The 21,406-nt window shown below is 57.2% G+C and overlaps 1 protein-coding gene across 3 annotated transcripts; it reads right to left on the bottom strand.

Annotated features, from left to right (window-relative positions):
- Window positions 1-1,420: 1,420 nt before the first annotated feature.
- On the bottom strand, window positions 1,421-20,192 carry CDH16 (cadherin 16). Of its 3 annotated transcripts, none has more exons than XM_081216808.1 (18): window positions 20,110-20,192; window positions 19,146-19,203; window positions 18,778-18,861; window positions 18,195-18,350; window positions 17,986-18,124; window positions 17,483-17,641; window positions 16,495-16,691; window positions 15,738-15,860; window positions 15,390-15,543; window positions 14,929-15,156; window positions 14,770-14,846; window positions 14,507-14,695; window positions 14,164-14,405; window positions 13,477-13,610; window positions 12,437-12,679; window positions 12,199-12,306; window positions 11,757-11,873; window positions 1,421-1,498 (listed from the first exon to the last, which is right to left on the bottom strand). In XM_081216808.1, the coding sequence occupies exons 2-18, from the start codon at window positions 19,188-19,190 to the stop codon at window positions 1,494-1,496; spliced, it is 2,400 nt and encodes a 799-aa protein (XP_081072934.1). In that variant the 5' UTR covers window positions 19,191-19,203; window positions 20,110-20,192; the 3' UTR covers window positions 1,421-1,493. The 3 variants fall into 3 exon arrangements, 2 of the variants coding, with proteins under 2 accessions (XP_081072934.1, XP_081072933.1); XR_014013784.1 differs by having other exon boundaries at window positions 1,483-1,498; window positions 12,206-12,306; XM_081216807.1 differs by lacking the exon at window positions 1,421-1,498 and adding an exon at window positions 10,580-10,963.
- Window positions 20,193-21,406: the final 1,214 nt, after the last annotated feature.

Here is a 21,406-nt window from a genome sequence, read left to right as displayed (position 1 = left end):
ACGTGGGACTCAGGACACAGGATGGGCGTAGACAGTGGGGTAGAGATGAGAAGTTGGCTTTGTGAGAGCTGAGCTGCTGGGATGACCCTTCCTCTGAAACAAAGCAGAGCAGTGGGTGGGGGGACGGGGGAATGTCGTCAATAAGCCAAGATGCTCCTTGGTTGTGGAAGGGGAGGGTGTCCACAGGCTGACTTGGGGTTCCAGGGGCCTTGCTGACCACACACTGGCCTTTGACAGGGAAGGGTGGAGGAGCTGGACCTCTTCAGAGCTCTGCCTGGTAACTTGGTCTCTAAATCTGAGGATGGCATGACAGGAACACCAGCGTGGAGCCCTGGCACAGGCCTTTGCTGGGGGATGCTGTGGTCAAGCAACGTGAGGCGGGTGGCTGCCTCTAGATGTCACCATCGAGCCACGTTGGCGTCAGCTGCAGCAGGAGTGGGAGGAAAGTGTTCCAGAGAAAACGAGGCCCTGAGGCTCACGCCCAGGTGGAGCAGGGTCTCCGGGGACTGCAGCCTGGAACACCCTTCCAGGAGCCTCACCTGACCCTGGATGTCCTTGGGGCTTGAATGAGTGGGTGGTAGGAGGGGAAGGACCCTGTCCTCCAGTCACGCAACCCTGCCTTGTGGGGAAGGGGTTGTTGGGAGCCCAAGAGAGGTGAGGGGGTGGCTGTCACCTTTTCTGGTCTCCCCCAGTGTGGGTGCTCCTTTCTGGGGACTGCCCCAAATCTCTGAACCCTTCCCACCTCCACACTCTGCTCCCTGCAGCCAGTCCCACAGTCCCCCCTCAGCAGCTTTGGGGTTCACTCCCTCCTGCCCACACCTGTCCCAGCCCCAAGAATGGTCCAAACCACCTTTACCCTCCTCCACCCCCAAACAATAGATGCCCCCTCTGGTCAACTCCTCCCAGCATACAGCTATCAGGGCCGTCTTGGTCAGACTCACATCTGACCATGTCACTCCTCTGTTCCAAACCATCACCCTTGGGGGAAAGCTCAGAATCCTCCTCCCCAGGTGTGCCGGCACGACAATCACACATAGAGGAAGGAGTGAGAACAGAGAAAGCGGTCTGTCTTACCCCACAAGCTGGAGTCACCTCTTCTAAGGGTCAGGCCAGCGCCCTGTCACCTCTGGGATATAGCCTAGAACCCTCCACCTCTTATTCCTGGCTGTGGTTTAAGGTAAGGGTTTTAAGGTCCACATCTGTGAGGGTGTTTCCAGAAGAGATTAGCATTTTAATCAGTAGACTGAGTAAAGAAGTGGGTGGACATCATCGAATCCATTGAGGGGTGGGATAGAACAAAAAAGTGGAAGGAAGAGGAAAGCTGCTCTCTGTTGAGCTGAGACATCCACCTTCTGACCTCGGACATCTCAGGCCTTTGGATTCTGACTGGGACTTATATCCTTGGCTCCTCTGGTTCGTAGGCCTTTGGATTTGGACTGGAACCACACCACTGGCTTTCCTGAGCCTCCAGCTTGCACAGCAGATGGTGGGACTTAACCTGCATAATCACAAGAGCCAATCCCTTGTCCTCGCAACCATATGAAGCAAGTATTATGAACCCATTTTACAGATGATGAAACTGAACCTGGAGGGGTAAAATTATGTGCCCAAGGTCATAAAACTAGTAAATGCAGAGCTGAGTTTCAAACCCTGGTGCTTGTCTCCAAAGCTTTCTTGTAGCTTTTGTGCAATTGCTAAGAGATCATGCAATTCTGTTGAATATCTACTCATCTGATTTTTAAAAAAATGCCCTGTCTGCTCCCCAAAAGCCTGGAAGGATGGAGTAAGCTCTTGGTCCATGGAAGCATTCTAGCAGAAGCTGCGGGGAGTACTTAGCAAGATGAGAACTGGATGGACTGTGGGGTCCTCTTGTGCCTGGGGTGAGACTATGTGAATACAACGCAGGACAGACCTCATATATGGCCTTTCCCTGCGTCCCCAGTCAGTCTGGCCTATGGGGTTGGGGAGGCAAGAGCAGGTGGAAGCTAGGGGTGGAGGCTGGCCTTGAGCAGCAGGAGGGATCAGCAGACCACAGCCTGCCCTGTTCCCCTGACCCTATGGCCCTGGATTGGTCTTGGATCTCCTCCCTGCCCTGGGCCTGGCACCTCTGGCTTAGGGGAGGGCTCAGAACTCATCAGTCATACAGTGAAGCCTGTTCTCTCACCCAGCACCTGTTAGAATTTATCCGAAAGAGGGAGACAGACAGAGAAGAAGGGAGGGAGGGAGGGAGGGAGGATCAGGCAACTGTACAAAGGGGTTTGAACAAAAATGGTCATAGCACTGGTATTTGTAAGAAAGAGAAACTGGACACCACTGACATGTCCTTCCTCTACATACTGGACAAATAGATTCTAGCACATCCATCCTGGTGGACTTTAAAAGTGATAGTGAAAAAATAAAGTGATGATGAAAGATCTTTCTTATTTGACAGGAAAACTGCTAAATGTAAATTCTGTAAATGAGGGGATAAGAAATCAGATTGCAAAACAGAATGTACAGTACAACCCCAAGTTGAAATCCCTCCCCCCAGAACTCACACACACACACACACACACACACACACACACACACACATGCGTGCGCGCCTCTGCCCCTCCACCAGCTCCCTCGTGACTAACTGCATTGGCCAGGGGCTGGTTCATGGGGGAGGGGACTGCGGACTATATTGGGAAGGGGATGAGATCACCCAAAGACTGGCTGATTTAGAACTGGGTAACTTTTTCCACCCTTGTGGCTCTCAGCGTCTTTTGTGCGGGATCATAAACCTTGGCGCCAGCCTACAGGGTGGAGGGGGGCCGTGTTCCCCGTCCCGAGGGGCGGAGCGGTGGCCGAAGCTGGATACGGCACAGGTGCTGGGCTGAAGTTGCGATAAAATGGCAGAATGGGTCTAGGGGTCCATGAGGCCCAGCTGGGACCCTACAAGAGCTTTGCTTCCAGCAGATCTGAGTGTCCTGTCACTCCACAGGGACCTTTGTGGGCAGAAAGTGCATTTTGTGGGTGCAGGAATATCCTAGAGGGTGGAATAGCCCTTGTGGTGAGCTGAGCTGCGTCCCCTTAGGCCCAGCTCTAATGCCCTGTTATGTCTTGAGATTCCTACTTGACAGTCTGGCCTTCCCCTGAGAGGACTCCCCCCGTTTCTCGACAAACCCCGGGAAAACCCTCGTGCGGGTAGCTGTGGAGGGGAGAGGCCTGGACTGGGAAGGGGACTGGGGTCCAGTTCCAGCTCAATAAATAAATGAGTTCAGTTCAGCTCCCACCTGGACCTCAATGTCCACCCAACTCCCTCAAACCCGTTCTCCTTCGCGGAAACATGCTTCACGGAAACATCCCCGTAAGTCTTAACCCTCTGAGCCTCTGCCCAGGCAGCTGTCCCAAACTGGCTACACTTCCCCACTCCAGCTGCCTGGGTCACCTCCACCCCTGAGCTGGGTCAGGTGCCATCTGTCCCCCAGGTCAGTGTCCATCGTATTGGCTTGTCCGTGTTCATTGGCGGTGACCCCGAGGTCGGGGGTTGGCTCCATGGAAAACGCTAAGACATGTTGGATAAAGGAAAGGGAGGACCCCAGGAAGGGGTGGGGGGTCAGGAGAGGACCATTTGCTTGCCCAGCACTGTTCTGTGTCAGGGCTCCAAGGGGGACCTCAGAACCTCAGGTCCCTCACACTCCAGAGCAAACAGCAAGAGAATAGAGTGTGGGACACCCTGATCTGGGCTTTGCAGGAGAGGAGCAGGAAGTGGGCAGAACTGGAACGAGCCAGAGCATCCCCTCCTTAGCCTGAGCCCTGGGCAGCAGGGCCAGAAATGGAATTCTCCAGCTGCATGGAGTCGTTCCTGGAAAATCCCCACTGGCCCTTCCAGAAATGTGGTTTTGTGCCTGACTCCGGTTCCTTCAGATTGGCGGGGCAGGGGCGTTTTGGTAGCGGAGCTACACAGGCAAGGCCCTTGTCTTCTCTGGATTCTTTTTTTTTTTTAAGCCACGCCACGCGGCATGTGGGATCTTAGTTCCCCGACCAGGGATCGAACTCATGCCCGCTGCAGTAGAAGTGAGGAGTCCTAACCACTGGACCGCCAGGGAAGTCCCGTCTTTGGATTCTAGGACAGCTGAAGTGGAGATTCATGCATTTATTGAGCACCATCTGTCAGCTTCACAGGGTTCTCTCAACCACCCTGAGAAGCAGGGATCAATGTTCCCATCGTTTGACAAGGAAGCCGATGCTGGGAGATACCAAGTGGCTTGCCCAAGGTCACATGGCCAAGTCAGAATTCTATCTAAGCCCACCTATTGAGGGTCGGCCTGCTTATGGCTCCAGTCCCCCCACCCCATTCAGGATTCCCAAAATGGCAGGGACAGCCTGCAGGCTGAGGATGCCACTTCCAGCACAGTCCCACTTGACCGAGCCTGGGCTGGCCCTGTGCCTGCCACTCTCAGAATAACCTTGGTGGTTCTGGGCATGGATCACTGACATCACCTAGGATTTATTTTTGTCCTTCGGGTAACAAGGAAGTCTCACCTTGTGCAGTAACCCCTTGGGGTGAGGGTAAAACATATGACTCCCCACTCCCAGCTGAACTTGCTGCCCTCCTGGGAAATGACCCCAGTGGGGAAGGCGGAGGCCTGGCTCAGCCACGCTCCCTTTCTTGCCCTGCCCAGCCACATTCCAGAATCTGGCTCCCTACCCCCATCCCTTCTTCCTGGCAGCCCACACCCTCCCCTGGACCCCGACAGAGACTAGGAAACTGACAAATGGATCATATGTCCTCATGATCCATTGCTTAATCTTATGCACCTGAACAGCCAGAAAATTCTTTCTCACATCTATCTGTGGAAGCAAGCCCCATTTCCTTAGGTGTTAGCCAGAGAGTTCTAGAATCCAGGTGCAGGAGCCATCTGGGAATCAGCTCCTAAACTCAACTTTCAGATTCTGGAGCCCTGGAATCCTATGGGGCAGTGGTTGATGGCATTTGAGATGACAGAAGCTGTGGGCATACCATAGACACTCTGGAAAGTCAAGTACAGTCTTAGGGGTCATGGACCCCAAAGGCTATTTATAGAGGGGTGATCCCTGGGAGTGGGGCCCAGAGATGCAGAGAGAGGTATCCCAGCAGACTTAGGGGCTCCTTTCTGGTGAAATCAAGTGTGTGGAGGGGGGAGGAGTTTTGTGACCTGAACTCAGTGACATAAGATAAATGCACAGAAAAAAGACTAGAAGGAAACCTGATAAAAATGTTACTGTAACAACAAAACCAAGAATGACTGTAGCTGTGATGACAATAATAATACCAGCTAATCCCATTTTTTGAGGGCCAATTATGTGTCAGCCCCTGTGCTAAGTAAGGGTTTTGCTTGTATTATCTCAGTTAATCCCTACAACGTGCTCTTCTCTCGGGGGCCATGGCCAGTGGCCTGTGGGGTGAGCACCATAAATGAGGATGGTTTTTGCCAGGTCTGCAGCTTCCCTGGAGGTGGACTACTGAGCCCTCAGGCCCAATGCACAGGGGATGCTGTGTTCTCCTTGCCAGCAGCGCTGGGCCTGAGAGGGCATGTCTGGCCCCCTCGGGGATGCCTTCGGGGAGCCAGCCAGACCCACTGAGCTGACCCCAGCCCTCACTTGGCCCTACTCCTTCAGGCGTTGGGGCTCAAAATAGCGGCCGCTCGAGAGCTGACAATCAAAGGGCGGCTAAAAAAAGTCCCTTCAGTCTGGGCTCTGTCGCATACGGCTTGTAGGGACTATTTTGGGGAGAGGGTGCCGACGTGCCAATGGAAAATCCATGGGGCGGGAGTCTCCAAGGTGGGGAACCCACGTGTCTCCCTCTCCCCATCCTGGCCGTGTGTGGAGACACACACGTATTTGCAGCCCTCAGTCCACCTTCCTGACTGTTGGACTTTGTCATCCCTACAACAGCCCCGGAAATGGTAAGGAAACAGAAGTTCAGAGGAAGGGAAGTGACTTACCCAAGGTCACACAGCTAGAAAGTGGGCAGGACAGAGGTCAGCCTGGGCCCCTGTGGCTCACAGTACAGTGCTCTCCCTGTAAATGCAGCCCCTGCCTACAGCCTCGCTGGGGAAGCCAACACCTTACCTTCTAGGGCGTTGAAAGCTCAGAGGTGGTCCATTCTGGGGTGGACTGGGTAGGAAGCTAAGGATGACTTGAGGGTGTTAATGACCACATGGGAAGAAATTCCACTGGAAACCCCTGGCCAGTTCTGATGGGAGCTTGCCTAGCTGTAGGAGAGACAGCTGAGCTGGCCCAGGGCCTTGTTCCGAGTGAGCCCATCCCCCCAACCTGTCCCTGTGACTACCTCACCCGCCCTGCCCAGGCTCCCAGAGCCTGGCAGCCCCTGCCAAGTTTCCAGGGAACGTGTCCGATACGGGACCGGTGCTCGTGACTCGCTCCCACCGGGCCACTATCTCTGACCCTGCTGCCACCGCCAAGTGGGTAAGAACAGCAACAGCCCTGCTGAGTGGGCATGTACACAGGGACAACACAGCAACAGCTTCAGGCAGGCGGCTCTGGCCCTCAGACTGAGAATAGGTCTCCAGGTCCCTCTTCCCACCAGACTCATTCGCCACCTCCCACCCATTGTCCTTCAGTCCCACCACACCTATGATACAGCAGCAAGCCTCATCCCCTTCCCCGGCTGCCTCAGTGGAAGGGACATGGAGGGGAGCACACTGCCTTGTGGATCCTGGCCTGGGGCCTGAGCCCTGCCCTCCACTGACGAGCTGTGTGACCTGGAGCCGGACACTGTCCCTCTCTGGGCCGATAAGCAGGGTAAGGTAGCACAACAGCCCCCTGAAGCATGGAAGATGGCCAGCAAGGTCTCTCCACATGCTAAGGGCCCTTGTTGTCCTGGTACCTGCTGCCTGGCGTCTCCTGAGTGCCCATGTGAACTCTGACCCTTTGACTTCCTGGTCAGTGGGGATGTGGATGGGGTAAGGGTATGGGAGTCCCTGGGATATGGCACATGTTGTGGCTGAGTCCCCTCTAGGAGTCTCCCTGTGACACTCCTGTGTGTGCTCCACCGTGTCACATGGGTGTGCAAGGGTGGCTGCATCACTCTGAGGGAAGAGGCTGTTGTCATGGAAACCCAGGATGAGCATCACCACGACATTTGAAGCAGGGAGATCTAAGGAGGCTTGCATCCAAGTTCCTGAGTCACTGTGACACCTGGGGGTAATTAAGGGAGATGAGGCTGAGTTCTCCAGTCCCCAGATCAGTGGCCCCTGAAGCTCTCACAGCTTGACTCACTGCATGGCTCAGACCTGGACCCAGCTCCTCCCCCAGCCTCCTCACCCCTCCCTGCACGCTTGTTCTCCTCGTCTTCCCTGGTCTCTTCTCCTTGACCCTCAAGCCTACCTCCTGCCCGCCCCCCATGTCCCCCACTGACCCAAGGAGTCCCAGGGGGAAGGGGCCAGGGATGCTAGGGAGGGGGAGGAGGGAAGGGGCTGGGGTGGGTTCCTCGCATGCCTACACCACGCAGACTAGAGTTTAACGCACACTTACACACCCATAGACACATGCGTGGGCACACCGGCACACACGCACACCTGATGGAGTGACAGGGCTGCCATGGGGTCTCCAGGCTCAGTCTCTTAGCACTAGCTCTCAGGTAGGCCCCCAAAACCCCTCAACCCTTTGGGTCCCCACATGTCCCTGAGGCCCCCTCATTAGAAACACATTACCCCGCAGCAGCAGGACGTCTGGAGGTGAGATCAGAGGAAGAACTCCTGCCCTGAGGCCCAAGCTAGAGTCTTAGGATGGGTATTGGTGGATGTGAGTGGGGTGGGGGGTCTCTGAGGTCCCAAGACTGTTTCTTCCTTTGTGAGCAAGGGCCAGACTGACCTCTGGGCCTCTTGCTTCAAGAGTCCTAATCTCTGGAGCTGGAAAAAGTTTAAAAATATCCTCATGTTTACATTCTTTCCAAGCCCGCCTCCCAATCCTCAGTTCTGGGTCCCTTTGATCTGGCCCTGTGCCTCTGGAAGGAGCCTGGGAGAGGGAGACCATGAGCTCCCCACCAGGGGAGCCTCCAGACCAGTCTGAACCCCCATGAGAACCCTCAGCGTCACCCAGAGAGAGCCTTGGAGCTGGCAAGGAGCCAAGGCTGGAGGCAGATGTCTTTCCAGGGCCGAGTGAGAGCTGGAGTTGGGGCCCCTCTCCACACTCCGCCCTGCAAAAGCCTGGGCCCATGGGGCCCACGGGGAGTGTGTGAGAGTCTGTGGCTATAGGCATCTGAGGTAAGTCCTCCCCACACTCCATGGACCAGGGAAAGCCATGTTGATTGAGCTCCTGCTGTGTGCCCGGCATTGTGCTACACATTTTGGGGGGATTATCTCTTCGTAGTCCTCTCAACAACTCCATCTGAGCCAGGCCCATTTTATCAACAAGTAAACCGAGGCTCAGAGAGGTAAAGAGACTCACCTGGGAACACACAGCAAGGAGCAGGCAGAGCATGAATACGTGTTCTTCTGCCCGCACTGAGCCACCAGTTATCCCCCACTTTGCCCCGCCGCCTGCAGAGTGAGGCCCGCCTCACTAGCGCGAATCTGCACAAGCACTTGCTGACCTACCGCCAAGCCCACAAACAAGCACCAGCTTCTTGTTTCTCTCCCTCTGAGACCCAGGAGAAGCCACGCCCCTCTATGACCCTCACTTTCCTCTATAGAAGGGGCCGAGGATTGCAGGAGAGGCTTATGTCCACAAATGCTCAGGAAAACTGGGGATTGTGGACCCTGTTGTCAGCCCCACAAGCAGAAAGTATTTTGAGGTCTGGAGGCTTAAGAAAGGAACCCTCAAATTGGGGCAGATGCCTTAATATGCCCTGGCATCCTGTCATCCATCCTTTCCTTGGCTGGGGTTCCACCTACCTGCTTACCAACCCATACATCCATCCACTTACCCACCCTCACCCCCCCACCTATCCATCCATCTACCCATCTACCCATCCATCATCCACCAACCCACCCATCCATCCATGCATCCACTCATCCACCTATCAGCCTATCTATCTATCCAGAACAAGGACCCAGAAAGCAGGGATTCCAGGGTTCCTGCTCAGGTGCTGCATCCCACTGGCTGGATGAACTTGGGAAGGTCTCCCCACCTCTTTGTGATTTACTTTTCCAACTTGATTACAAGTTGCTGGCCTGGGTGATCTCTAAGGCTCTTCTGGGGGATCTCATGGGAGCAGAGCCCAGCTGAAGGCTGTGGACACCGCTGGAGAGGTCAGATAAACCTTGAGCAGACAGTCTCACCTTGTGCCTTGCTTCTAAGACTCCCAGCTGCAGCCCTAATCTCCCTGACCTTCAAGGGAAAATGGGGCCAATAAGCCTGCCCTCATAGGTTGACAGAAAGATTAGATGAGATCTGCTTTCGAAGAACTTTGCACCCTGAAGACTTCTGAGTGGGTACAGGCCAAGCAGGTGATCCTAGGAGAGGGGCAGGAAGCTCTGCTTGGACCACAGTAGTCAGCAGAGCCTCCCGTGGTGGATGGGGGTGTGGGTGGGGAGAGGGGACCTGGGCCCAGAGTGGCTGGGATCAGCCTCAGGGTCTCTCCCTGGGCTGGGGATCCAGGCTGAGTTTCCCACGCTCCCCCAGGCCAGCCAGGATGCCTGCCCCATCTCTCTTGGCTGGGCTTGGCCTCCATCCCACAGAATCTGCCAGGAGTGAAGAGATTATCTCCTAAAAATAGGGCCTGGGCCCCAATGAGGTTGTTTTTCTCCCTTCCCCGTGATTTACCATCATCAGCTCAGGGTGCCTGGGACAACAAGTCCCACCCTGGCTCCCCAGAGACCATTGGGATGAAAGCATGGGGGATCAGCATGTGTCTGGGGTCAGTCAAGGGTCAGGGATTAGAGGTCAGTCTGGAGATGTGGTCAGGGCTTAGCACCAGGGCCATGGCTTAATCTTTGGCCAGGGGAAGGGGTTCACCTGAGGCAAGGGCAGGGTGAGCCACGAGGTTCCTATTCCACCCCAGTGGTGTCCATCTGAATAATTCCCCCTTCTCTTTTTGCAGACTCCCCATGCACTCCCAGCCTGTGTGTAAAACCCGAAGGTGCCTTGGGGCCAGCATGGGGACAGGGAGACCAATCCCCAGCCTCACCTCTCCTGTTCCAGCCCCATGGGATCCAGCCCCTGAGGATTCCTACCCAGGCCCTCACGATTCCTACCCAGACCCCTCCTGAGACTGAGGGACCTCTGCCCACCCCTGTGTGCAGGTGACTCATATACAGGGACACGAGTATGCTCACACATGAGTACAGGACATGGACTCACAAGGTGCACCCCCCAGAGCAAAGATGATATCCAGGCAAACACAGAAATTACACTCTCAGGGACACCCTCCTCAACCATCACCTGGACAGTTAACCCATGCAGGACCTGCAGCCAGTGTTCTCCGAGTGCCCGCAGAAATGACCCACCTTGCTCTAGCCTCAAGATCTCACCAAGAACCCATATGATGCCCCTGTGTCTTTCCCTGCAGGGGACCCCAGGCTCATCCCTCAAGCCCCCACACCCTTTCTGTGCAGCAGGAGATGGGGAAGGGATGAAAGGGCAGGTGGACATGGATAATGCACACACGCACATGGACACCTGGACACGGGCCCACAGTCCTTTAGGACCCATGCCCAGTTCTCCGAGGCTTTATTATTGGACAAACATGAGCCATATGAAGTGCTCCCATGGGCAGCCCATTTAGTCAGTGTGCAGGCTCTGCAGATAAGTCTGGTGATGTTGCCTCCACCCTAGGGCAGGTGAAGGGGCTTCTGCCCTGTCCTGGCCCTCGTGGATCTGGAGTGCTGGGCCATCTCCCAGTGGATTCAGATGGAGCCAGAGGCCAAGTTCCCAGCAGGGGCTGCCTGGACCATTTAAACCGCCGCCTTCAGGGGCATACTGTCTACTGGCTGATCTAGGTCCTTCTTCCTCGCCAGGGTCAAGTGGGTGAAGATGAGGATGAGGAAGATGCCTGAGGGGCCGGAGAGGGATAGATCAGCCCTCCGAAAGGGCCATAGGACTTGTCTATCACTAGGGACTCCTTGCTATTGGTATTGATTTAATAAGGAAGCAAAGTTTCCTAGACAGCATCCCCAAGGCTGGGCTGGGTATGACTCTGTGGTTGTGGTGCCTGAAGGAGCCTGACTGCTTGGCCTGCTCAGCCCTCACCAGGGCCAGAACACCCCAGCCTCCAAGGTCCCTTTCTCTGGGGAACAGTTTGGGTGGGGATCATCTGGGAGCCAGTGAGTTGTTCCCACAGACCTCTGAGAGAAAGACACACTGTAGCAACGTGCTAGAACCAGCCAAGAAAACCAGCCAGGAAAAAAATTTAGGGGGCTAAAGAAACAAAGGGGATAGAGAGGGAGGCTTGGACTGAAAGAGTTAGGCTGGAAAGAGCTGGGCTCTGCCACACCCTGGCTGTGTGACCTCAGACAAATCACTTAACCTCTCTGAGCATCAGTGACCTCATCTGGAAAATGGGGAAATGCCAGCACCACAGGGTTGTAGGGAGGATTCAACGCAATAATCCTATGCTTGGCATAAGGCCTGATACACAGTTAATGCGTAGCAGTAACAGTAAATGCTGTTATCAATGAGGATGATCTTGATTATGACAACAGGAGGCCACAGCATAATGACTAGAAGAGCTGGGGGGCTCCTTCTCCATCCCTGTGGGGACACCATGGGACGGGGCACTGTCTATCCAGAGGCTATGGCTCCAGCCACCATTGCCCTCCCCCACACAGGAGCCCAACCTCCGTTACCTATTGCTATCAGGGTGCCCACGAGGATGCCCACCGCTGACAGCTTCGTGGGCATGCCCTTCATGCGGCCCACCTTGCGCATGCACTGCCCCTCCACATTGCAGCGACACACGATCACTGGGGAGAGGCAGGGGAGGAAGGTGAGGGCAGTGGAGGCGGGCTCCCCAGCTCCTCAGAGCCCTCAGCCCAGCCCAGCTGGCCAGTATGTGGGTTTTGGTGCATATGCTGTGTTCATGGGTGTGGCGGGGGATGCAAGCTCCTCTGTGCACGTACCTGCGTGCACTGCAGTCTGTGCGCCCAGCCACACACCTGCAGGTGTGCACAGGCATATGCTGTCCTTATGAGCCCGTAGACGTGTTGCCCAGCTCCTCCCCCTACATCCCAGGGGTTCCCTCAGGAACTACAGGCCCCTGACCTTGGCTGCACCCCAGCCCGGCCTCACCTCGGACCTGGATCTGCCACACCTGGTCATGGTGGCTGACAACTATGGGGACTACGTGTTCGCGTGGCTCCACCCAATGCAGGCCCAGGGTGAGGTAGGCATGGGACCCTGTTGGGACCATAAGCAGCGATCAGAGTCACTAGCCCGCTCCCCGAGGCCCAGCCCCACAGCATCTCACTTCCAAGCGCCACCCACTCCCCACCTTGGCCACAGCCTCCCTGCTTCCCCCACTACACACCATTGAGAGCCCGGAGGCGCCAGTCCCGCTGCGCCGTGGGGTTGGGGCCAAGGGCAAAGCTGTAGGGACCATGTCCGACGGCCAGGTCAGGGTCCCCTCTGGGTCCACCGACAACCACGCCACGGTCCTGGCGGGGTGTGCAGAGGTGGCGGGAGGGCACAGGAGCCAGAGTCGGGCGTGGGGCAGAAAGGGCCTTCAGGAAGTGGATCACGAGGGTCGCAGAGGTGCTCAGTGTTGGCTCATCTGCAGAGGAGGTAGTGCTGAGCTGGCCTGGGCCCTTCTGGGGTGGGGTGAATTCAGAGTCCCTGGCCTGGTCCCCTTCCCCACAGCCCATCAGTCTCGCCCTGTGAGTCCCCTCCCACGCCCCCTCCCTCCCCTCGACCCCCTCCTCTCCATCCCCTTTCTCTTCCTCACAATGCACTTCACCCCCTTCACTATCCAAACAGCTGCCAGGCCTTTCTGTGCCGTTCTGGATGCCATGCTGGTTCTCACTGTCCCCCCACCCCACCCTGGCCCCTGGTGCCGGGGTCCAACAATGTGGAAATGCCCTGACTATAGATGAGCTCACCCCTGTCACAGGACAGCCCAGCTCAGAGCTGAAACCTGCCTTCCTGAGGGACCCACCCTTGGGCCAGCTCTTCATCCTGTCAAAATGGCATTCAGAGTCCTCCCCACCTGGACCCAGCATCCCATCCAGGCTCACTTCCTGGCATGCCTGCCCCAGGAGAGCCACTGGCCCTCCCTCCCCACCCCCCAGTCCCACACCCTCTGCTCCCAGCCTGTGTCTGAAGCTGACACCCTGAGAGGCCCTCCGGGGCTGAGGGTGGGGGGTGGCAGGTGTCTGGAGGGAAGGGTGGTCTGAGAGGGGAGGCAGAGGCCAGGCCTTCTCAGAGAAGTATACTGGCCGCAGCCCCTTGCTCACCCCTCCTGCCTGGAGCAGAGCGGGTGCCAGCAAGGGTGCTGGGGAGGAAGCTTGGCCCTGCCTGTCTGTCTTAGGTTTTGTCAGCTTCCCACAGGCCCCCACCACAGCCTGGCCATACCTGCATCCTGGGCCTCCACGAGCACTGTGTACATGTCCCCAGGCTGGGCACCCTGCAGGGCCCGGGCTATGTGTACCTCCCCGGAGACCTCCTCTATGCAGAGCCAGCCCTCTGAGTCATTGACCAGGGAGAACCTGAGGGCCAAAGAAGATGGGGCAGGGAGGCAGGGACCACATATGGGGTCTTGCCCAGAGACCTTCTGGGTCATGTGATCTGCCCAAGTTCCACATGCCCTTTGTGACTTGAGGGCAGCAGCAGTGCCCGTGATCTCTCTCCAGCTTAAGGGACTCGTTGGGGGGCAGGGCTTAAACCACAGATACTGTGGCTGAGGGAGGGACTCTCAGAGCCTGGGGGGCCTGACTCAATTCCACTATTCCCAGGGCAGCCTACAAAGGGGCCGGATAGAGCCAGAGCCTGGGAACAGCACCCAGTGCTGCAGTCTGGGTGGGTGGCTGGAAGAGGGCCTGGTCCAGGACAGGACGGGGAAGCATCATCTGAGATCTCACGGAGTCCAAATACCCTCTCCATCCAGCACTGGTCCCCACCAGGAGTCACAACCTTCACATTGACCATGGTCTGAGGAACATTACAGGCTGTAGATAATGTGAGTTCCCTCTGAGGCCCTGGGATCATCCCGAGGGAGCAGGGGTAGTCCAGCCCAGCTAAGGGGCTGGGCTTTTGGCTCACCTGAGGGGACTGCTCATGGGGTCTGAGGGCCGGATGGTCAGCAGGAGGGAGCCAGCGGGGGTGCTGACTGGGACACTGGCCTCGTAGCTCTCCTGGTCCAACTGAGGGGGTGGCACCACCCTTTCCACCAGCACAGTCACGGTGACTGTGGCTCCAGGGCCTGGGTCTGGCCCCACCGGCTCTGCCACGCTCCGCACCACCACCACCAACTTGTGACTTGGAGCTGCCTCGTAGCTGAGGTTCTGGAACCAGTGGGGCCCGGGTCACTGTGTGGGCCATGGCTTGGCACCCTGTGCATGAATGTGTGTATGTGTGCGCCACTCCCCCACCCCTAGCCCCTTACCTTGAGGAGTCGCAGCTGGACACGACCAGAGCCTGGCTCCCAATCCAGGCCGAAGGTTCCCTCCACATCCCCTGCCTCAATGGCAAAGTCCATGAGGCGGAAGGCAGGCTCAAGGTCGGCGTCGGTCGCCATGAGTGTGGTCACCAGAGTCCCAGGCTCTGTGTCCTCAGGGAGGCTTAGGGGCTCCATCTGGAGAGACGGGGAGGGGCCATGAGCCCCCCGGTTAGCACCTTCTCAAGGTGTCCTCCCCCGTTCCTGCTTACCCGGGAAGTGGTGAACTCGGGGGCGTGGTCATTGATGTCCGTGATCGCGATTGCAACCTCACAGGTGCTGCTGAGGCCTGAGGCAGGGGAGGGCATGTTGGGGAGGCCAGGGTGGGGACAGAGGGGTCAGGGAACCCTGGTCACCTTCAGGGCACTTACCGCCCTCTGCTCCTCCCAGGTCAATGACCAGCACCTGAAGCAAGATGTTCTGGCCAGCTTGGAGGGGGGCAGCCCCCAGGGTCACACTGCCTGAGGTGGAGTCCAGCTCGAGAGCTCTCCCCTCTGCCCCCTTCTCGGGCTCCGGGCTCAGCAGCCGGTACACAATGTGGGAATTGGGGGAACCGGGGGCATCTGCATCCTCTACCGAAAGCTTAGTCACCTTGGTGCCTGCAAAGACAACACCCACGTGGATGGGAACACAGCCAGGCGCCGAGGCCTTACCTCACCTACTCTTCTTTGTGTGTGTGTGTGTGTGTGTGTGCGTGTGTGTGTGTGTATGTGTTGGGGGTGAGACATTGATATAGGGACCTGAGGCTGGTCCCATCCCAGAGGAGAGCAAGATGGGATCGTTCACAGGAACTTCACCCCTCCCCCACCCCTTGACAAGGCCCATAGCCCACCTGGGGGGCTGAGTTCAGGAATGCTGATTGCGGGGCCTCGTGGGGGGCAGACAGGCATGTTGTCATTCTCATCCATCACCACCACATGCAGCTCCAGAGGTTCGGCGGCGTAGTCCTCACCGCGGGTATTCTGAGCCCGCACCCGGAGCAGGTACTATAGTGGGCAGTGGAGGGCTTCAGATGAAGACCAGGGGCAACTCCAGCCTGGCCTGGGTCTGGGTTCCCTTCTGGTGGCCAGCTCCAGCTCTTCTGCCTCAGTGCCTGTGGGGGATGTGACACCCCCAGAAGCCCACTGGACGGGGACCAAGCACCCCTCAGCCTGTCCTCCTGGCTTCCCCCTCACCTCACCTCAGCCTGGGCTTCTCGGTCCAGCTCCCTGGTCACGTAGAGTTTCCCCTCCTTGTCCACATCAAAGGGTCCAAGGGGCTGGCTCTCCAGGTGATAATGTACATCCCCCCCACTCCAATGTACCTGGGAGGGGGACACAGAATAAGGGCCCCCAGGACGAGGGGCAGGAATAGCCCATGTCAGCCCTTATATTCCAACTGTTCCTGGGTAGGGAGCCTGGGCCCCAACTATTTTGTGACCCCAGGCAAGTTGCTGCCCTCTCTGGAGTCCAGGTAAGGTCCTTTTCTTTCAGGGCACTTGTGACAACTCCACGGTGGCCTTGCCCTGGTCCAAGCCTGGATCTTGCCCAAAGTGCCTGAATGACCAGGTTGTTTTGTTCTCTGCTCTCTCAGGCTGGGCCTGACCCCAGGGCATTCCTCGAGGAGCCTGAGACATTCCTGGCCTGGGTGACAATCCCCGTGGCACAAGGAGGTGGCAGCTGTTCTGCTGAGGAAGCCTGGGCTCAGCTCAGGAGGTCAGAGCACAGAGCCACGCCTGCCAGAGGATAGCAGGTGAGGAGCTAAGGGCCTGGTCCCAGGGCCTGATAACGCTCACTCCATCTTGAGAACTGATGGGGACAGTGGAGGGAGGAAAATAGGTAGGGGAGGAACAGGGGTCAAGTGGAGCCCCAGACCCCCCCCTCCCAAATCTCCACGAGACTCAGACCCAGCTGCACCATCCATGGGGTTATTTCAGCTGCTAACAGCCACTTACTCACCTGGGCAATGTGGTGTGGGTATGGAACTTGGAGATTCTCTGCCAGGTGGACAGGATCTAGGGGCACCCAGGTGTTTTCTACTATGGAGACATCTATGGTGGCTGTGGCCTGGTGGCCAGAGGCCTGGTCACCCATGTCCTTGACCTGTACCAACAGCTGGTATGGCCCCTCCAGAGCCTGATCTAGGCTGGTGCTCCCTAGAAGGGGCAGGGTGGTCAGCTGAGCAGGGGGCCAGTGCATCCTGGTACCAAACACAAAGCCAAGCATATGTCAGGTGTTCAGGATACTGTCTTGGCCAATGGATGAGAGAGACCTTTAGCACCATTGTGAGCATCCGACCAGGACTTGACGGTTTGCAAAATCACTTCCACATCTGCCCACACAATGAATGGTTGATAGACTGGATAGGTGGATGACCAGGATGGGGGGGCGGTAAACGGGTGGATAGGTAGATGAGTGAATGACCAGTTGGATAAATGGACAGTTGACTAGGTGGATGGATGGGGGTTTGAGAGGGTAGAAAGATGGGGATTTGGGCATGTGGATGGACAGTTGGATAGATGGACTGTAGGTATGTTTGCGTGGTAGATGGATGAATGGGTGGCTGGCTGAGTGGGTGTGTGATTGGCTTTTCTTTCCTTCCCCGACCTGTGCCTCTGGTCTGAACTCCCAGGTCCATGTCTCTCCTGCCATCAGTCCCAAGGTCTCCCAGCAGTGTCCTGGGCCACAACCCCTCAGGTCTCTCCTATCCTTGCCTCTTAGGCCCAAGTCTGCAGAAAGTAGGGTTGAGGCACTGCTATCCACACCATCCCTTAACTCTCCATGCATGGTCCTGCCTCCCCCCATGTTTTTGCCTTGCTGCTCTCTCCAGCTGGAATACTTTTTCCTCCTGCTTTATCTCTCAAGCTCCAACCCATCCTACAGCTCAGATGCAACCTTCCCCATCTTTTCCCAACCCTCCCCCCTCTTCACACCAGCTCAGGCTCACCCTGGGGGCTGAGAGCCAGAGCCCCCAGCTGAGGCTCCAGCTGGAACATATCTGCGGAAGGCTGGGATGGGGCCTGGTTCAGGATGTGGAATCGAAGATCCGAGTTGGCTGTGCCTGGCGCATCCCCGTCCGAAGCCTCAAGGAAGAAGAAGGGGACACCTGGTGTGTGTGGAGAGGGTTCACCATTAGGGGTGAAGGGGTGGGGAGAGTCTCCCAAGCTTCCTTTATCTCTCCCTGGGTCTTCCTTCTGTATTCATCATCATATCAGGATTCTGAAGGTGAGCCATGGCTCTTCACCCCACTTCATAGATGAGCAAAAGATGGAGCTCACCTGTGGACCCTCAGTGCGGTAGGGGGGTGCAGGATGGGACAGAAATGGGAGGGGGTGACTTGGACCTTGACTGCCCTGTCCCTATGCCAACTCTATGGCCATCTCTTTACTCTCTGTTCTCCCATTAGTGGCCACCTGACCTTGCTGTGAGATGGCTGCTTTGGGCACTCACCAGGCCTGGTGCCCTGGCTCAGCTGAACTTTGTAGATGGTCTGGGAGAAATGGGGCACCTGGTCATTCTCATCCTTCACATGCACAAGCACATGCTGTGGGCCCCACAAGACACGTCCATCCTCTGTCTCCAGGGTGACCTGGCAGGGAAGGGTAGTCAGTGCCCCACCTTGGCTTGGTGGCTTTCTCCTACCCCTGGCCCAGTCGTACCTGTAGCTGGTACTCTGCCTGTTCCTCCCGGTCCAGGGCCCTGGTCACCAGCAGGAAGCCAGACTCTGGGTCCACAGCAAAGGGACCCTCAGCTGCCACGCCTGAGTCTCCTGACAGAACAATCTGGCCCTCAGTCTCCTTATGGGGCAGGGGTAGCTGGCGAGGAGAGAACGGAGGTGAAGGGAGTGGGGGCCGGGCCTGGTGGATGCCTCCTCCATCCTATGGCTCCATTTTATATGTGGGGAAACCGAGGCTTAGAGAGCATTGGCACTTGCCTGAGGTCACAAAGCCAGTAAGGAACGGGGTGGAAATTCAAAGCCAGAGCTCTTTCCTCTGTGCCTGATGCTCTCTATACGCCGTGCCCTACTTTCTAAAGTTTGAAAACCCCCCTCCATCACTTCATCCTTAAACTTAAAGCTCTACTTTCTTCTGGGATTAAAATCTTATTAGTCATTCACGCTATACCACATACTGTCTCGAAAGCAGGGTTGAAAGAAAGCCAGAGCAAGAAAGAGAAAGGAGTGCTGGAGGTAGGGGAAGCAGGACTTGGGGGGAGGGCAGCCCATGAAGCTCTCAGGCTCACCTTGGTCAAGTACAAAGGGAAATTTCCACCGTAGTTTTCCGGGACATCCACATACACCTCTGCAGGCTGGGCCCCGGGAAAAGCCTGTGGGAGGATTCTCACCACGTCAGCAAGCTGTACCTTCCCGCCGTGGGTGCCGGGACTGACAGGGAAGGGGAATTCTGCCCATTCCCTGGGCCTGGCCATACCTTAGCCCATCCACCCCCTGGCCTTTGACCTCCTGACCCCACAACAGGCCTGTAGCCAGCTCTCATCACCATCCCCCAAACACTACCATCCATGGTCAGTGCAACTGGTCCCGGTAGAGTAGGGGGCGAGGGTACAAACCAAAGCCAGGATCTGAGGGTGAGGAGCAGGGCCCAGCTCACCTGGGGGATGAAGAGGCAAAGCAGACGCAGCCAGGCAGGAACCATGGTCAAGATGGGCCTGAGGGACATGGCAGTAAGGATCCAGCCCAGATCGCTGGGCAAGAGGGTTCCTCTCTCTAGAAAGAATTCCTCCCCTCATTCCCCCTCAGCCCCGGGGCCATGGCTTCCCCAGTCCCCACGGGGTACAATGGTCCCTCCTTCTTCAGCTGGACCAGCAACTCTCAGAGCTGCCCCTCCCCCTCCCACCCACTTGGACACTGCCCCCGCCCTTGTCCCCTGCCTGAGCCCACTGCATACACATAGCCAGAGGGCCCTCACGCCAGACTGGCCTCCTCTTCCTCCCCTTTTAAGGGCCTGCTGCTCCCCATTGCCTGCAGGGTAGTGTCCAGCTCCTTGGCCAGGCCCATCAAGACCCCCAGGCCCAGCTGCCCTGCATTTCTTCATTCTTGTGCCCACAAGGGTCTCCATGGGAGTTTCACCTCCAGACCTTTGTCTCCTTCTCCCCATGGCCTCCCCAGCTCGTAGATCCCAAAGTGGTCATTTCCCAGAAGCACCCCAAGTCACAAAAGTTTGAAGCTCGAAAGACCCTGATGACTCTGAGGGCCAATTCCTGTGGTCGCCTCACGTTGCAGGCAAGGCCTGAAGGGCAGAGCCTGACCAAGGTCATGGAAGGCTTGACCACAGGAGAACTCCTCCTGGAACAGAGGACTCGTGGTTCAGGGTCTGCGGGACTGTTCTACCGCCCACTGCCAGCCTTCAGCCATGGGGGAGTCCCTGCGGGGCAGGAGCCCTGCCCTCGTCTCAGCATTTTCCAGCACTTAGCGCGGAGCTGGGCACACAGAGCACAGACAGCCACGCCAACCAGTCCCGGGAACTCTTCCCTGGACGACAGGGCAGTGTTTCTCCTTCCCCCACCACCAGCACCAGCCTCAGCCCTGCCCACCCTCCACTCCCAGACCCTCACCCGTCGGTGCCTGAGGTTGGCTTCCTTGGTCCAGCCGCCAGGTGAGAGAACTCTTTCTACAGGGAGTGCTGGCCAGGCCGGACCGGGTGGAACAGGGCAGGGCGGACACTTGAGCAGGTAGGCGGGCCAGTCATGCTTGCTCAGGAGTGGAAAACACCACTGGGCCCACAGCAGCAGGCCTGGCCCTGCCCAGCCCCGCAAGTTACTTATTGACTTTGGAAAGCTGGGGGCTGCTCAGCATCCATGACCGCCGTCCCCAGGGGGTGGGGAGATCATCGACCTGGCGCTTGTCCCACCCCTACACGGCCCAGTGGATACTTCTCAGCCCTCTGGGTTTGGACACGACTTTTTTTTCTGTGGCTCCAGACTCGCTCCCACTTCTCTCCACTGTGCACCAGCATCTGCAGCTCTGCCTTGGCCCACTCTGTTCCTTTTGTCTGGAATGTCCTTCCCACCCCTTCATCTGTCTGCTAAGCACTTGCTGCAGCTTCAGTACTCAGCTCAAATATTCCCCTCTCCCAGGAACTCTTCCCTCGACTCCCAGGCTTGTTCAGCGTTCTCCTGTGGGAATATCTGGCCCCCAACCACGCCCCCATGACAAGTGCTATCTCTATCAACACAGAGAGGACACCAGGTTGTCACTGGCTGTCTCTTTCATCAGACTGGGAGGCCCTCCAGAGCAAGAATCAGGGACCCAGTAATGATCTGGCCCTTGCCCGGCCCTGGCAGCTCCCAGCTGGCTTGTGGAACTAAGATAAGGAGCTAGAGGTGGCACGTGCAGGATAGGGGAGCAGTGCATTACCTGAACTGGATACTTAGGGCTCCACACCACCCACCAGTGGGACCAGGGCGTGGGGTGGGGGGACAGCAGCCTGTGAGATCCCCTGAGCCTCCCTAAGTGCTCACACTAGCCCCTGGACACCGACAGGGCTGGGAAATGTACTGTCTTGTGCTTCTGAGAAGGAGAGAAAAGACTGAGCCAGCTCAGGTGACCTTGAGGGAATTGCAGGGCTGACCAGGGGCCCTGCCCCCAATGAGGGCAGCCAAGTAGAGTCAGGAGAAGCGTCTGGGCCTGGGAGTCTGGGATGGCGGGGGGAGGGTGGGAAAGGTCAGGGACCCTGATCTCCAGTCTCTCCCATGGTTTCCCCCAAGTCCTTACCACTGCATATCTGGTTAGATTCTCTTAGGCTGGAAAGCTGGATCAGGACTCCTCAGCTCACCCCAGCTTTGTCTGTCACAAGCTGAGTGCCTGCCTCAGTGTCACTTGGGCACCCCATCCTGGAGCGGTGCAGCATGC

This window comes from Mesoplodon bidens, assembly GCF_964165515.1.
Source record: "Mesoplodon bidens genome assembly, chromosome: 18".
In the NCBI taxonomy this organism is placed as follows: Eukaryota; Metazoa; Chordata; class Mammalia; order Artiodactyla; family Ziphiidae; genus Mesoplodon; species Mesoplodon bidens.
The sequence above is the reverse complement of the archived record's forward strand: the minus strand, read 5'-3'. Positions and strand labels throughout refer to the sequence as shown.